Below are 18,257 nucleotides of genomic sequence, written 5' to 3'. Positions count from 1 at the left end.
TCTAATAGATCTGATAATTAAATAAATATAATGCAGGATGACTCAGTTTCTTTTCCTGACAAAAGGAACAGAAGAATTCCTCCAGAAAAGAAAACTACATTTCTAGAATTTAAGAAATGACATTTCTTTCCAAGCCCTTTCTGAAGAAACTTGATGGTACCATAGGAAGCCTACTTTTGACTTCCTGAGTGAGGCTCCATGACTGAACTCAGCCTCAAAGTTCTATATAAAAGAAACAGAAGAAGGGGTGTGAGGTTTGAACGCGAAAAAAAAACCCCAAAAAACAAAGACTTGCTCTCTGGGTAGTCATTTTGTCTTTAATGTGCACCAGACAACATCTTGTCTATGTGTCCTGAAGATGGGCATCATGTGGCCACTCAGATGTCTTCGGTTATATTCTCCAACCCCTAAAAAAGTTTAAAGAGAAAAGAAATGTGAATCCCATTAGTTCTGATGGGAGGTCAGCATTTCTCACTTCTAGTTCTTTCTACAAAGCACTCATAATTCTCTGTTTGCATTTGTACTGATGTAAAACCAGACAGCTATAACTTAAACATATACATTACTATACATGATAACATATCATATAGTTTTGAAAATCATATACCCTGCCTATTTCCAAAAGGACTTGTAGCAACTTTCAGATGGATATATGATAAGTGATGAAAGAAAGGCAGCCCGGCACAGTGGGCAGAGAGTTGGCCTCAGAGTCAGGAAGATCTGCACGAGTCCCACCTCGACTGTTTATCTGCTAAAGGGAATGATCTGAATCACTTTCCCCTGCAGAATCATTTCAGTCATGGCAGACATGTTCAATTAGTCTGTACATTTATTCCAAGTCATGAGAAGCAGCTACAGGTGTGGCACTATTGAAAAAATAAAATTATCTGACAATTAAATCATAGCCATTGGCAAAACAAAAAACAAAACCAACTACCCAACAAATGACTATTTAAAACATTCATCCTAGTTTCTCATCTCTATGGCATGTCAGATCTCCAGGATTTGTCCAGAATTGAAAAAACATAATAACATAATGGTAAAGTGGCCATCATTCAATCTTGGCTTGAAGACCACCAACAAAGGGGAGCCCATTCCACAATGGGACAGCTCAAATTGTCAGAAAGGAGTTCCTCTTTCTGACTTAAACTGGCTTGGTGGTAAAAACCCCCGCTGCCCCCTCCCTCCCAGTTCTGCCTTCTGAAGCCACACAGGACAAGGTCAATCCCACCTCTATGTGACACATAGCCCTTCCAAATCTGAAGAATCATGTCCTCCCAAGCTTTACCTACTCCCCACTGAACACTGCCTGTGGTTGGCACAGTCTTCCATAGTTACACATCCAAGCTGCCAACTCAGAGTCACTGACTAACAGGCTAAAGACTCGGTTGCAGATTACCATCATTAAGAACAGATCATTGTTAACAATTATTTCAGCTACAGCTGGTTGCTGTCCTTCATTCCTGAAGAGGACCAAAATGACATCACTATGCTAGAGTCAAGTTACAGTGTGTGTCCCACTGTGCCTGACCAGATCAATAAGGGCTCCGAATGCTCTACTACAGGTCGGCTGAGTACACCGTGGCTGAGTTTAAGCTCACACCTCCTGGAAAAAGAGAATCAAGAAGTGTTTATGTAGCATTCTGTGTATGTTCTTTTCAGGTGATTCTCCCAACAGCCCTGCAAGGTAAGCAGTTGGGTGGATTTATTAGTCCCAGTCTGCTGAGGTAGGGACTGAAGTTCAAAGAGCAAAAGAAAAAACTTGCATGGTATAGCCACTAAATGTGAGTTGGGCTCTGAGCCTAGCTCTCTGAAATCCAAGGCCAGGATTCTTCCAAATGCACACTGGGCTGCCTTTCTCAAATCAGAGGGGCACCCTACCACCTTAGGTTATAAAAAACAAAACAAAACAGTCAGTTTCCTCTAGATTGGGGCCTACATCTTCCTTAGGTTTCATTCTTCAGTTACCAGAGTCCTAAAAAAGATTTCAAAGAGGAATTTGGCCTTCTAAACGGTGTTAAGGATGATTAATGAATTTGTCTTTTTGAGTGGTCATATTTTCCAGAAATACTGGACCCACAGCATGTAGGAGGCCCCTGAATGTGTTGAGCTCCCCCTTTACATACTTTGTAGTTTGGATCCCAAACTGGACTCCCTATGTATCCCTGGGAGTCCAGACAGGCATTGGCAGCCAGCGAGGCTGGGAAATTGCTTGTGCAGCTGGGACCCTTGTAGATAAGCAGATCAACAAGATGGGATCCATTGTCTAACAGGTCCCAAGGGAATAGAAGGAGGGGTTTTGTCCTTTTCCCACCTTTACTGCACTCTGCCCCACCCTGCCACATCTCTTTAGGTTGAGATTTCTATTACCGCCTCCCTCCTTTGTCCAGCTGTCATAAATATGTAAACTTCCATAGGGATTATGAACCACCAGGTTCCACCCACACATTCATTTCCCTTGTAATAAACCTGGTTTTCACCTAAGTTTCTAGAAGCTGTGATTCCCAGTTGACAACGGTCATCTGAAGAAAAAAAACTTTGGCACCAGGTAAGAATACCAGGCTGGTGAGACACTGCATTATAAGGAATTTCACAGCGCATCCTGGACAGAACCTGAAGCAGCAAACCACCTTACCTGGGGACTCTGAAATCACAAGTCACAATCTGTAGGGTGACTGAATCAGCTGAAAGATGCCACCAAGTTAAGATGTTTTCAAAATGAACATAAACCACCCACTCAGACACATGGCAAACAGTACAAATTTTACCTTAGCCGCATAATAATGCTTGAATCCAGAGATTCTCCTGTCCCTTTCCAATAGAGTCCACTGGTATCGATTACGGGCAATTCTCTTTTCCTATAAAGAAAAAATATCATTACACTGTAGTTCAAATGGCCAAGTAGCCAGAAATTAGAAAGTGGAAAGGAGAAAGTTTAAAGATGCACATTATCACGTAGCTAAAACAAAAGACATGGGGGACATGGATGAAGATGAGAAAACACTGGCTACAAAACTTAAAAATTAAGAAGTAGAAAGGATGAAGGACATGCAAAAAGAGGATGAAAATTAGGAGTCAAAGACCTACTGGTTTAATCCAGAGAACTTCTCCCCAGCTTTCAGACTTTATTGGGAAAAACAGTCTAAATTTAGTAGCATCTACAATATGGATATATTTAATAATGGGGCCTATAAGAGACATACAACAACAACTATAGCTAAAATTTAACTATGCTTCTCATTTTATAAATATCTGATTTCATCCTGACAATGCAGGGTGGTTCAGGTTATAATTATTCTCATTTTACACACAGATGAGGAAACTGAGGTAAGAGGGTAAAATGAGTTGCACAGAGTTGTTCAGCTAGACAGGGCCTGTGGCTGCATTTGAACTCAGGGCTTCATGGGGAAATTCTTCTTGGACTTTTTTCTGTTCCTTGCCCACAACTATTGCACCCAATAAATGATACGCATCTATTCCCACGTTTGTCCATTAAAATCCTATGATTCTCCCAAATTGAGAAACACCTTTGTGCAGGACACAAATAATATTACACTTAATCCTTCAAAGATTCACTAGCAACTCTGTGAGAAAGGATAAATGCATTAGTCTTTACTGTGCCCAATTCAGAGAGAAGGAAACTGAGGCACAGAGGGTAAAATGACATGCTCCAGGTTATTAGGTTAGTCAGTGTCTGAGGCTGGATTTGACCTTAGTATTCTTGAAGAAGTTCTTCCTGCATTGTCTACCGTCTCTTATGAAAAACTTCTGCTCTCAACAAATAATAACCATCCATGCCCACCTTAGCCCATTGAAATCCCATGCCTCTGTCTAATTGGGAAACATCCTCCTGCAGACCAACAATAATATTACATTTAAGGCTTCAAGATATCACAGGAACCAAAGCAAGAAAGGATAAATGCATTAGTCTTTACTGTGCCCATTTTAGAGACGAGGAAACTAGGCAAAGAGGGTGAAATAACTTGACCAGGGTGACTTAGGCAGTGTCTGAGGCAGAATTTGAACTCAGGTCTTCCAGAGGAAATTCATCCTGGACGTTTTTCTATCCCTACCCTACAGCTTTGGCACCAAAGAAATGATACCCATTTATTTGCACATTTGTCCATTAAACTCCCATGACTCCCTAATATGAGAAACACCACCCTGCAGGCCCATAAATAATATTATACTCAATGTCTCAAGGTTTTACTGGGAACTCTACAAGACAGGATAAATCCATTAGTCATCACTGTGCCCATTTTAGAGTTGGGGAAAATGAGGCAAGGAGGGTAAAATGACATGCCAAAGGTTCTTAGGCTAGTCAGTGTCTGAGGCTATATTTGAACTCAGGTCCTCCAGAGGAAATTCTTCCCTTGCCCACAACTTCTGCATTCAAGAAAGGATACCTATCTATTCCCACCTCTGTCCATTAAAATCCCATGACTCTCCCTAATTGAGAAATACCCTCCAGCACATTTAATATCACATTTAAACCTTCAAGGATTCACTGGAACCCCAGTGAGATAGAATAAATGCATTACTTTTTACTATGCCCATTTTACAGTTGAGGCAAAAGAGGCAAAAAATTTAGACTCGAGGCAAAGAGGGTGAAATGACTTATCTGGGGTAAGTTAGATAATCAGTGTCTGACAGTGGATTTCCACTCAGGTCTTGGAGAGGAAATTATTCCTAGATTTCTTTCTGTCCCTAACACACAACTTCTGCCTGAAGAAATGATATCCATCTACTGCCACCTTTGACCATTTAATTCCCATGATTCTCCAAAAGTGAGAAACACCTTCCTACATGAACAAAAAAATACTATACTCAATGCCTTAAGGTTTTCCTGGAAAACCCGTGAGATAGGATAAATGCATAAGTCAACACTGTGTCCATTTTAGAGTTGAGGAAACTGATGTAAGGAAAGTAAAATGACATGCCCAGGGTTATTAGGGCAGTCAGTGTCTGAGGCTGGATTGTTACTCGCATCTTTCTGAGGAAGTTCTTCCCCCACTGTCTACTGTGCATAACCCACATGACCGACTCAAAAGTAAATGTTCCCTACTTATTCCCATCTTTGTCCATTAAAATCCAATGATTCTTTCTAATTGAGAAACGTAAACAGGCAGAACAAAAACAATATGACATATAAGGCTTCAAGGTTTCACTGGTACCCCAGTGAGAAAGGATAAATGCATTAGTCTTTACTAAGCCCATTTTACAGATGACGAAACTGAGGTAAGAATGGTGAAATGACTTGACTAGGCTGATTTAGCTACTGAGTGACTGAGGCTGCATTCGAACTCACGTCTTCGAAAGGAAATTGAACCTCGACGTTTTTCTGTCCCTAACCTACAGCGTTAGCACCCAAGAAATGATGCCCCTCTAATACCCTCCTTTGTCCATTCAAATGCCATGACTCTCCCTAATGGAGAAACATCCATTTGGATACCAGAAATAATATGACATTTAAGGCATCAAGTTTTCACTGCCACCGCAATCACAAAAGACAAATGCACTAGTCTTTACTATGCCTATTGTACAGATGAGGAAACTGAGGTAAGAATGCGGAAATGACTTGACCAGGGTCATTTAGCTACTGACTGTCTGAGGCTGGATTTGAACTCACGTCTTCTAGAAGAAGTTCACCCTTGACTTTCTTCTCTCCCTAACCTATAGCTTTGGCACCCAAGAAATGATGCCCCTCCAATCCCCTCCTTTCTCCATTGAAATCCCATGACTCTCCCTAATGCAGAAACATCCTCCTGCACACCAGAAATAACATCACATTGAAGACATCAAGTTTTCACTACCACCCCAATGAGAAAAGAGAAAGGCATTAGCCTTTACTATGCCCATTGCACAGTTGAGGGAACTGAGGTAAGAATGCTGAAATGACTTGACCACGGTCATTTAGCTACTGAGTATCTGAGGCTGGATTTGAACTCACGTCTTCCAGAGGAAATTCACCTTCGACTTTTTTCTGTCCCTAACCTACAGCTGTGGCAACCAAGAAATGATACCCATCTATTCCCACCTTTGTCCACTAAAATTCCATGATGATACCTCCTTGAAAAACACTGTCCTGCACACGACACAGGATAGTACATTTGATGCTTCAAGGTTTTACTGGGAAGCCTGTGAGTTAGGACAAATACACAATTCTTCACTGGGCCCATTTTACAGATGAGGAAACTGAGGTAAGAATGATGAAATGACTTCACCAGGGTCATTTAGCAACTGAATGTCTGAGGCTCCATTTGAACTCAAGTATTCCACAGGAAATTCACACTGGACTTTTTTCTGTCCCTAACCTATAGCTCTGGCACCCCAGAAATGATGCTCCTCTAATCCCCTCCTTTGTCCATTAATATCCCATGACTCTCCCTAATGGAGAAACATCCTCCTGCACACAAAAAATAATATGACATTTAAGGCATCAAGTTTTCACTGCCACCCCAATGAGAAAAGAGAAATGCATTAGTCTTTATTATGCCCATTGTACAGATGAGGAAACTGAGGTAAGAATGCTGAAATGACTTGACGGGGGTCATTTAGCTACTGAGTGCCTGAGGCTCGATTTGAACTCACGTCTTCCACAGGAAATTCACCCTCTCTGTTTTTTTGTCCCTGACCTATAGATTTGGCACCCGAGAAATGATGCTCCTCTCATCCCCTCCTTTGTCCATTCAAATCCCATGACTCTCCCTAATGCAGAAACATCCTCCTGCACACCAAAAATAACATGACATTTAAGGCGTCAAGTTTTCACTGACACCCCAGTGAGAAAACAGAAATGCATTAGTCCTTACTATGCCCATTGTACAGATGAGGAAACTGAGGTAAGAATGGTGAAATGACTTGACCAGGGTCATTTAGCTACTGAATGTCTGAGGATGGATTTGAACTCACGTCTTCCAGAGGAAATTCACCTTCGACTTTGTTCTGTCCCTAACCTACAGCTGTGGCAACCAAGAAATGATGCCCATCTATTCCCACCTTTAACCACTAAAATTCCATGATGATACTTCCTTGAAAAACACTGTCCTGCACATGACACAGGATAGTACATTTAATCCTTCAAGGATTTACTGGGAAGCCTGTGAGTTAGCAGAAATACACAATTCCTCACTGTGCCCATTTTACAGATGAGGAAACTGAGGTAAGAATGCTGACATGACTTCACCACGGTCATTTAGCTACTGAGTGTCTGAGGCTGGATTTCAACTCAAGTATCCCAGAGGAAATTCACACCGGTCTTTTTTTCTGTCCCTAACCTATAGCTCTGGCACCCCAGAAATGATGCTCATCTAACCCCCTCCTTTCTCCATTAATATCCGATGACTCTCCCTAATGGAGAAACATTCTCCTGCACACCAAAAATAATATGACATTTAAGGGATAAAGTTTTCACTGCCACCCCAGTGAGAAAACATAAATGCATTAGTCTTTACTATGCCCATTGTACAGATGAGAAAACTGAGGTAAGAATGCTGAAATGACTTCACCAGGGTCATTTAGCTATTGAGTGTCTGAGGCTGGATTTAAACTCACATCATCCAGAGGAAACTCACCCTCACCGTTTTTCTGTCCCTAAGCTACAGCTGTGGCAATCAAGAAACGATACCCATCTATTCCTACCTTTGTCCACTAAAATTCCATGATGCTGCCTCCTTGAAAAACACTGTCGTGCAGATGAGACAGGATAGTACATTTAATCCTTCAAGGTTTTATTGGGAATTCTGTGAATTAGGACAAATACACAATTCGTCACTGTGCCCATTGTATAGATGAGGAAAGTGAGGTAAGAATGCTGAAATGATTTGACCAGAGTCATTTAGGTACTGAATGTCTGAGGCTGGATTTGAACTCACGTCTTCCAGAGGAAATTCACCCTTGACTTTTTTCTGTCCCTAACCTACAGCTGTGGCAACCAAGAAATGATACCCATCTGAGGTAAGAATGCTGAAATGACATCACCAGGGTCATTTAGCTACTGAGTGTCTAAGGCTGGATTTAAACTCACATCATCCAGAGGAAACTCACCCTCATCGTTTTTCTGTCCCTAACTTATAGCTTTGGCACCCAAGAAATGATGCCCCTCTAATCCCCTCCTTTGTCCATTCAAATCCCATGACTCTCACTAATTGAGAAACATCCTCCTGCACACCAAAAATAATATAACACTTAAAGCATCAAGTTTTCACCGCCACCCCAATGAGAAAAGAGAAATGCATTAGTCTTTACTAAGCCTATTGCACAGTTGAGGAAACTGAGGCAAGAATGGTGAAATGACTTGACCAGGGTCATTTAGCTACAGAGTGTCTGTGGCTGGATTTCAACTCACGTCTTCCAGAGGAAATTCACCCTCGACTTTTTTCTGTCCATAACCTACAGCTGTGGCAACCAAGAAATGATACCCATCTATTCCCACCTTTGTCCACTAAAATTCCATGACCATACCTCCTTGAAAAACACTGTCCTGCACACGACACAGGATAGTACATTTAATCCTTCAAGGTTTTACTGGGAAGCCTGTGAGTTAGGACAAATACACAATTCTTCACTGTGCCCATTTTACAGATGAGGAAACTGAGGTAAGAATGATGAAATGACTTGACCAGGGTCATTTAGTTACTGAGTGTCTGAGGCTGCATTTGAACTCAAGTCTTCCAGAGGAAATTCACACTGGACTTTTTTCTGTCCCTAACCTACAGCTTTGGCACCCTAAAAATGATGCTCATCTCATCGCCTCCTTTGTCCATTAATATCCCATGACTCTCCCTAATGGAGGAACATCCTCCGGCACACCAACAATAATATGACATTTAAGGCATCAAGTTTTCACTGCCACCCCAATGAGAAAAGAGAAATGCGTTAGTCTTTACTATGCCCATTGTACAGATGAGGAAACTGAGGTAAGAATGGTGAAATGACTTGACCAGGGTCATTTAGCTACTGAGTGTCTGAGCCTGTATTTGAATTCATGTCTTCCAGAGGAAACTCACCCTTGTCCTTTCTTTGTCCCTAACCTATAGCTTTGGCAAGCAAGAAATGATGCTCCTCCAATCCCGTCCTTTGTCCATTAAAATCCCATGACTCTCCCTAATGGAGAAACATCCTCCTGCACAACAAAAATAATAAGACCTTTAAGGCATCAAGTTTTTACTGCCACCCCAATGAGAAAAGACAAACGCATTAGTCTTTACTATGCCCATTGTACAGATGAGGAAACTGAAGTAAGAATGATGAAATAACTTGACCAGGGTCATTTACTGAGTGTCTGAGGCTGCATTTGAACTCAAGTCTTCCAGAAGAAATTCACACTGGACTTATTTCTGTCCCTAACCTACAGCTTTCAAACCCCACAAATGATGCTCATCTAATCCCCTCCTTTGTCCATTAATATCCCATGACTCTCCCTAATGGAGAAACGTCCTCCTTCACACCTGAAATAATATGACATTTAAGGAGTCAAGTTTTCACTACCACCCCAATGAGAAAATATAAATGCATTAGTCTTTACTATGCCCATTGTACAGATGAGGAAACTGAGGTAAGAATGCTGAAATGACTTGACCAGGGTCATTTAGCTACTGAGTGTCTGAGGCTCGATTTGAACTCACGTCTTCCAGAGGAAACACCCTCACCGTTTTTTGTCCCTAACTTACAGCTTTGGCACCCAAGAAATGATGCCCCTCTAATCCCCTCCTTTGTCCATTCAAATCCCATGACTCTCACTAATGGAGAAACATCCTCCTGCACACAAAAAATAATATGACATTGAAGACATCAAGTTTTCACTGCCACCCCAATGAGAATAGAGAAATGCATTAGTCTTTACTATGCCCATTGCACAGTTGAGGGAACTGAGGTAAGAATGCTGAAATGACTTGACCAGGGTCATTTAGCTACTGAGTGTCTGAGGCTGCATTTGAACTCACGTCTTCCAGAGGAAATTCACCCTCGACTTTTTTCTGTTCCTAACCTACAGCTGTGGCAACCAAGAAATGATACCCCTCTATTCCTACCTTTGTCCACTAAAATTCCATGATGCTGCCTCCTTGAAAAACACTGCCCTGCAGATGAAACAGGATAGTACATTTAATCCATCAAGGTTTTACTGGGAACCTTGTGAGTTAGGAGAAATATACAATTTTTCAATGTGCCCATTTTACAGATGAGGAAACTGAGGTAAGAATGATGAAATGACTTGACCAGGGTCATTTAGTTACTGAGTGTCTGAGGCTGCATTTGAACTCAAGTCTTCCAGAGGAAATTCACACTGGACTTTTTTCTGTCCCTAACCTACAGCTTTGGCACCCTAAAAATGATGCTCATCTCATCGCCTCCTTTGTCCATTAATATCCCATGACTCTCCCTAATGGAGGAACATCCTCCGGCACACCAACAATAATATGACATTTAAGGCATCAAGTTTTCACTGCCACCCCAATGAGAAAAGAGAAATGCGTTAGTCTTTACTATGCCCATTGTACAGATGAGGAAACTGAGGTAAGAATGGTGAAATGACTTGACCAGGGTCATTTAGCTACTGAGTGTCTGATGCTGCAGTTGAACTCAAGTCTTCCAGAGGAATTTCACCCTCGACTTTTTTCTGTCCCTAGGCTATAGCTTTGGCACCCAAGAAATGATGCCCCTCTAATCCCCTCCTTTGTCCATTCAAATCCCATGACTCTCCCCAATGGAGAAACATCCTCCTGCACACCAAAAATAATAAGACCTTTAAGGCATCAAGTTTTCACCGACACCCCAGTGAGAAAAGACAAACGCATTAGCCTTTCGTATGCCCATTTCACAGAGAAGGAAACTGAGGTAAGAATGGTGAAATAATTTGACCAGGGTCATTTAGCTACTGAGTGTCTGAGGCTGGATTTGAACTCACGTATTCCAGAGGAAACTCACCCTTGCCTTTTTTTTGTACCTAACTTATAGCTTTGGCACCCAAGAAGTGATGACCCTCTAATCCCCTCCTTTGTCCATTAATATCCCATGACTCTCACTAATGGAGAAACATTCTGTTACACACCAAAAATAACATGACATTTAAGGCATCAAGTTTTTACTGCCACCCCAGTGAGAAAACATAAATGCATTATTCTTTGCTAAGCCCATTGCACAGATGAGGAAACTGAAGTAACAATGGTGAAATGACTTGACCAGGGTCATTTAGCTACTGAGTGTCTGAGGCTGGATTTGAAGTCACGTCTTCCAGAGGGAATTCACCCTTGACTTTTTTCTGTCCCTAACCTATAGCTGTGGCAACCAAGAAATGATACCCATCTATTCCTACCTTTGTCCATTAAAATTCCATGATCCTGCCTCCTTGAAAAATACTGTCCTGCAGATGACACAGGATAGTACATTTAATCCTTCAAGGTTTTACTGGGAACCTTGTGAGTTAGGAGAAATACACAATTTTTCAATGTGCCCATTTTACAGATGAGGAAACTGAGGTAAGAATGATGAAATGACTTGACCAGGCTCATTTAGCTACTGAGTGTCTGAGGCTGCATTTGAACTCAAGTCTTCCAGAGGAAATTCACACTGGACTTTTTTCTGTCCCTAACCTATAGCTTTGGCACCCCACAAATGATGCTCATATAATCCTCTCCTTTGTCCATTAATATCCCATGACTCCCCTAATGGAGAAACATCCTCCTGCACACCAAAAATAATATGACATTTAAGACTTCACCTTTTCACTGCCAACCCAATGATAAAAGAGAAATGCATTAGTCTTTACTATGCCCATTTTACAGATCAGGAAACTGAGGTAAGAATGGTAAAATGACTTGACCAGGGTTATTTAGCTACTGAGTGTCTGAGGCTGGATTTGAACTCACATCTTCCACAGGAAATTCACCCTCGACTTTTTTCTGTCCCTAACCCACACCTTTCCCACCCGAGAAATGATGACCATCTATTCCCATCCTTGCCCATTAAAATTTCAGGACTTTCTAACAGGGAAACACCATCCTGCAGGACACAAATAATATTATACTGAATGTCTCAAGGTTTGACAGGTCACCCTGCAAGAAAGGATAAATCCATTAGTCTTCACTGTGCCCAAGTCAAAGTTCAGGAAACTGAGGCAAGGAGGGTAATATGACATTCCCACACTTATCAGGCTAGTCAGTGCTTGAGACTTGATTGAAACACATCAGACTGGGGAAGGTCTTCCTCTACTGTCTTCTGTCCCTAACCCACAGGTTCCACTAGCAAAATATGATAGACACCTACTCCCACCTTTGTCCATTTAAGTCCTATGATTCTCCCTAATTGAGAAACATCCCCCTGCACACCAAAAACAATATGACATTTAAGGCTTCAAGGTTTCACTGGCACCCCAGTGAGAAGGGATAAATGCATTAGTCTTTACTATGCCTATTTCACAGATGAGGAAACTGAGGTAAGAATGGTGAAATGACTTGACCAAGGTTATTTAGACAGTCAATGGCTTAGGGTGGATTTCAACTTAGGTCTTCCAGAGGAAATTCTTCCCGGACATTTTTCCTTCCCTAACCCATACCTTCTGCATCCAAGAAATGATGCCCTTCTATTCCCACCTTTGTCCATTAAAATTCCATGATGCTGCCTATTTGAGAAACACTATCCTGCACAGGACACAGGATAGTATATTTAATCCTTCAGAGTTTTACTGGGAAGCCTGTGAGTTAGGACAAATGCACTATTCTTCACTGTGCCCATTTTACAGATGAGGAAACTGAGGTAAGAATGGTGAAATGACTTGACCAGGGTCACTGAGCTACTGAGTGTCTGAGGCTGGATTTGAACTCACGTCTTCCAGAGGAAATTCACCCTGGACTTTTTTCTGTCCCTAAGCTACAGCTTTGGCACCCAAGAAATGATACCCATTTATTTCCACCTTTGTCCATTAAAATCCCATGAGTCTCCCTAATTGAGAAATATCCCCCTGCAGACCAAAAATAATATGACATTTAAGGCTTCAAGGTTTCACTGGCACCCCAGTGAGAAAAGAGAAATGCATTAGTCTTTACTATGCCCATTTCACAGATGAGAAAACTGAGGCAAAGAGGCCGAAATGACTTGCCCAGGGCTACGAAGGTAGTAAGTGACTTAGGGTGGATTTGAACTCGGATCTTCCACAGGAAATTTTTCTAGAACTCTTTTCTGTCCCTTACCCACAGCTTCTGCACCCAAGAAATGATATCCTTCTCTTCCCACATTTTCCATTAAAATCCCATGATTCTCCCAGATTGAGAAACACCACCCTGCATGTCACAAATAATATTACACTTAATGGTTCAACATTTCACTGCAATCCCATGAGATACAGTAAATGCATGGGCCTTGACCATGCCCATTTTAGAGATGAGGAAACTGAAGTAAGGAGGGTAAAATGACATGTGAAGGATTATTTAGCTACTCAGTGTCTGAGGCTGGATTTGAACTCAAATCCTTCTAAGGAAGTTCTTTCTCTACTGTCTCCTGCCCCTAACATACGGCTTCTACTCTCAACAAGTGAATTACTCTTTACTGGGCCCATTTTATAGATGACGAAACTGAGGCAAAGAGGGTGAAATGACTTGACCAGGGTCATTTAGCTACTGAGTTTCTGAGGCTGGATTTGAAATCATGTCTTCCAGAGGAAATTCACCCTGGACTTTTTTCTGTCCCTAACCTATAGCTTTGGCACCCGAGAAATGATGCCCTTCTAATCCCCTCCTTTGTTCAATAAAATCCCATGACTCTCCCTAATTGAGAATCATCCCCTTGCAGACCAAAAATCATATGACATTTAAGGCTTCAAGGTTTCACTGGCATCCCAGTGAGAAAGGATAAATGCATTAGTCTTTAGTAGGCCGTGTTACAGATGAGGAAAGTGAGGTAAGAATGGTGAAATGACTTGACCAGGGTCCTTTAGCTAGTGAGTGTCTGAGACTGGATTTGACCTCAGGATACAAGTAATATTATACTCAATGCCTCAACGTTTTACTGGCAACCCTGTTAGATAAGTCAAATCCATTGGTCATCACTGTGCTCATTTTAGAGTTGAGGAAACTGAGGCAAGGAGGGTAAAATGACATGCCCAGGGTTATTAGGCTAATCAGTGTGTGAGGCTGGATTGCAACTCAAATCTTTCTGAGGAAGTTCTTCCCCTACTCTCTTCTGTCCATGACCAACAGCATCGACTGAAAAAAAATGATACCCACCTATTCCCACCCTTGTCCATTAAAATCCCATGACTCTATCTAATTGACAAACATTCTCCTGCAGAGCAGAAAAAATATCACATTTAAAGCTTCAATGTTTCACTGGAACCTCAGTGAGATAGGATACATACTTTACATACATTCTTTACTATGTCCATTTTATGGATGAGGAAACTGAGGCAAAGAGGGTGAAATGACTTGCCCAGGGTTATTTAGCATGTTACTGTCTGAGGGTGGATTGGAACTCGGGCCTTTCTGAGGAAGATCTTGCTGTACTGTCTTCTGTCTATATTCCACAACTTCTACTCTGAACCAATGATATCCATTCATGCCCACCATTGTCTATTAAAATCCCATGACTCTCCCTAATTGAGTAACATCCTCCTGCAGACCGGTAAGAACACTACATTTAAAGCTTCACGGTTTCATTGGAACCACAGTGAGATAGGCTAAATGCTTTAGTCTTTATTATCCACATTTTACAGATGAACAACCTGAGAGCCTGAGTCATTAGGTCACTTGCCTTCCCTCACTGGAAATGTATGAGAAAGGGTTTGAACCCAAGTCCACTAATTCTATCACTCTTTCCATTATGGTGTCTATCAGTCCATCAATGAGCATTTATAAAGTACCTACTATGTGCTAGGTATTGTGCTGTGTTTTCAAATAAAACAGTTCTTGCTCTGGAAAAGCTCACATTCTGAGAGAAATAGCATGCACATATACAACCCACCCTAGACTCTCACCTATCAACTATATTATATATGAGGCAGTAACAAAAGCTAAAAGGGACAAGGAAAGGCCTGAAATAGAAGATATTTTGGGTAGGATTTGAACCAGTGGTCTTCTAGAATCCAAGTCCAGTACCCTATCCACTACACCATTCCACCCTCTCAATAGACGTTGTAGATTATATGACATCTGTTGTTATTTAACTGTGATCCCTTCTAAGGGTAGGTCTAGTATCTGACTCATCTCTGTATCCCCAGCACCTAGCATTGGCCCCTGTACACAGTAGCTTAATAACCGTCTGCTGAATAAATGGAGTGAATATAGTTTGTGGGAAGTAGATGGATTCTCTCCTTTCCATTTGGCCTTGAACCTCTCTATCTTAATCTCTATTTCTTCTTGCCACTTTCTTTGTATCTTCCCGTGATTTTCCCACTCCCTTCCACAGCCAGCTCAGGAGCTCCTTTGCTATTACTAAGAGCCCTTCAGCTGTCTTCTTTTACTTAAAAAATAATTTACACATTTATATAGATATGAATATTATATATTTACATATCACTTTCATTTCTGAATGTCCCCCAACCTCCACCTCTACCTAGTGAGCTATCCCTTATAAAAGAGAACAGGAGGGAAAGAAGAAGCATATTGGCAAAAACTCACATATCTAAGTCTAACAATAAGTATAGCAAATGCTCCACACTCATAGTGAGGGAGGGGAGATAAAAAGGGGATGAGCATTTATACAATTCCTACTATGTGCCAGGAAAAGTGGCTAAGCTCTTTTAGAAATATTATCTCATTTGATCCTCAATGGCAAGCCTGGGAGGTAGGTGCTACTATTACCTCACTTTTACAAATGCAGAACCAGGGCTAGCAGGGGTGAAGTGACTTGCCCAGGGTCACACAAATAATAAGTATCTGGGATGAGATTTGAATTCAAGTCTTCCTGACTCCATGCCCAGTACTCTATTTATTCACTTCACTGCCTCAGATCCCCTATCTCTGTAAAAAGGGGGTTCTCATTTTCTCAGGCAACCAAGTGTTGCCTCCAACATTCTATTTACATTACAGGAAGGGAAACCAGAGCTTCTCCCTCAGTAAAATGGTATTTTGGCCAGAAACTAAAGAGAATACCCCTTTACTTGGAACAGAAAGGACTTACTTTCTGGCATGTCACCTGTGTGAGGAAGATGGAAAGCTACTAATGGAAAGGGCACTGGATTTAGAATCAGAGGACTTGAGGTTGAATCCTGTAGGCCCTTGGATATGTCACTTCACCTCCCTAGGACTCAGTTTTTTCCTCTGTAAAATGAAGGGGGGAGGGGTTGAATTGGATAGGCCCCTGGGTCCCTTCTAGTTCTAATTCTAGGATCCTATGGGTGACCTGAAAGAAGTCCCTTCCCTTCGCTGGGCCTCAGTTTCTTCCTCTGTAAAATGAGGAGGTTAGACTCGATAGCCCCTAAGGTCTCTTCCAGCTCTAGAGCAAGGACCCTGGCCAATTCCCTTCCCCTCTCTCCTCAGTACGGATTGGCCTCAAGGCCAGCTCGAGATCTCTGGGTCCTTTCTCCAGTCTCGGAGCCGCCCCCGGGCTGAGGAGCCCAAGGAGACCACCTCCGGGTCCCAGCTCAGGTTTGTGGGGCCCTACCTTGCCGCCATTGCTGTACTTTTGAATAAGCGCGGTGGTAATTCCCGGGATCGTCAGACACACGCCCATCACGGCCAGTCCCGGCAGAATTTCGAACCACATCTCGAGAAGAGGCTCGCGGCCACAGACAGTTTAGACACTGTTACGACGCCGGTCGCGAGATAAAGGTGACATGAGTCACTTCCCGTCCCAGCAACCCCCGCGCCGCTCCACCCCGCCAATCAGCGGCGACGACCAATCAGCGCCCGCCGCCGTGCCGTGCCCCGCCCGCTAGTAGCCTCTTCCCGACAGGAAGTGACGCCAAGACAGGAAGTGAATCGTTGGCATCGCGGAACTTCGCAGTTTCAGAAAGATCAAGATGGCCGACGACCTGTCTTCTGAAGCTCCGGCTGTGCCGGTGTGCACCTTCCTTTTCAAGAAGTCGGCCCGGAAAGGCACTGCGAGTCGCCGGAAACGGCCTGCCTTCGAGAAACCGTCGGGGGAAGGTGGCGGCAGCAGCAGCAGCAGCGATGAGGGCAACGTGGTGGTCCGGCGGCAGAAGAAGCGCCTGGTCCCCAACCCCATGATCCAGAAGACGCGCGGCAGCTACCGGGAAAAGAAGGCGCCCACCTCTTACAGCGGCGGCAGCAGCGGCGGCGACGACGAAAGCGAGCCTTCCACCGTGAGTGTCGTCTATAAGTCCACACGCTCGGCCAAGCCCGTGGGCCCCGAGGACATGGGCGCCACTGCCGTCTACGAGCTGGACACAGAGAAGGAGCACGATGCACAAGCCATCTTCGAGCGCAGCCAGAAGATCCAAGAGGAGCGACGGGGCAAAGAGGATGATAAAATCTACCGGGGCATCAACAATTACCAGAAGTACGTGAAACCCAAAGACACTTCCATGGGCAACGCCTCATCCGGCATGGTAAGAAAGGGCCCCATCCGTGCTCCTGAACATCTGCGTGCCACGGTGCGCTGGGATTATCAGCCCGACATCTGCAAAGACTACAAGGAAACCGGTTTCTGCGGCTTCGGAGACAGCTGCAAGTTTCTCCACGACCGCTCTGACTACAAGCACGGCTGGCAGATCGAGCGCGAGCTGGACGAGGGTCGTTATGGGGGCATCGACGAAGACAACTACGAGGTGAGCAGCGATGAGGAGGACCTGCCTTTCAAGTGCTTCATTTGTCGTCAATCTTTCCGGAACCCCGTGGTGACCAAGTGCAAACATTATTTCTGCGAGAGCTGCGCCCTCAGTCACTTCCGCACCTCACAACGCTGCTACGTCTGTGACCAGCAAACCAACGGGGTTTTCAACCCAGCCAAGGACCTCATTGCCAAGCTAGAAAAATTCCAGGCAGAAGGGAAGGCCGTCATCTCCGATCCCTTAGAAAGCTCAGATGAAGGTGCAACCCCCATTACTTAAACCTACCGAATGGTAACAATAAAATCTCTCTCAAAGTTTAACATGAGTGGAAATTTCTGACTCAAGTGTCGCGGGGTTGGGGAGGGGGTGGAGGGACGGATGAGAAACAATGGGGAGGTCTGGATTACCTAGTGCCCATGAGGTACCATACTAAACTGGAATGGGGGAGGGTAGGCATAGGGAGGAGGGAAGACTTGGAATGCTTGGTACCCATTCTGGCTAAACTGGAGTAGTGTGGGAGAGGCTTGGAGTGCCT

At 43.3% G+C, this 18,257-nt stretch overlaps 2 protein-coding genes across 2 annotated transcripts; one reads left to right on the top strand and one right to left on the bottom strand.

Annotated features, from left to right (window-relative positions):
* Positions 1 to 297: 297 nt before the first annotated feature.
* NDUFA1 (NADH:ubiquinone oxidoreductase subunit A1) lies at positions 298 to 16,900 on the bottom strand. Its single transcript, XM_072626887.1, has 3 exons — positions 16,594 to 16,900; positions 2,769 to 2,858; positions 298 to 407 (listed from the first exon to the last, which is right to left on the bottom strand). The coding sequence occupies exons 1-3, from the start codon at positions 16,693 to 16,695 to the stop codon at positions 378 to 380; spliced, it is 222 nt and encodes a 73-aa protein (XP_072482988.1). The 5' UTR covers positions 16,696 to 16,900; the 3' UTR covers positions 298 to 377.
* On the top strand, positions 16,862 to 18,042 carry RNF113A (ring finger protein 113A). Its single transcript, XM_072626886.1, has one exon. The coding sequence runs from the start codon at positions 16,952 to 16,954 to the stop codon at positions 17,999 to 18,001; it is 1,050 nt and encodes a 349-aa protein (XP_072482987.1). The 5' UTR covers positions 16,862 to 16,951; the 3' UTR covers positions 18,002 to 18,042.
* The last annotated feature ends 215 nt before the right edge of the window (positions 18,043 to 18,257 follow it).

The sequence above is a fragment of the Notamacropus eugenii genome, chromosome X, assembly GCF_028372415.1.
Source record: "Notamacropus eugenii isolate mMacEug1 chromosome X, mMacEug1.pri_v2, whole genome shotgun sequence".
Taxonomy (NCBI): domain Eukaryota; kingdom Metazoa; phylum Chordata; class Mammalia; order Diprotodontia; family Macropodidae; genus Notamacropus; species Notamacropus eugenii.
The sequence above is the reverse complement of the archived record's forward strand: the minus strand, read 5'-3'. Positions and strand labels throughout refer to the sequence as shown.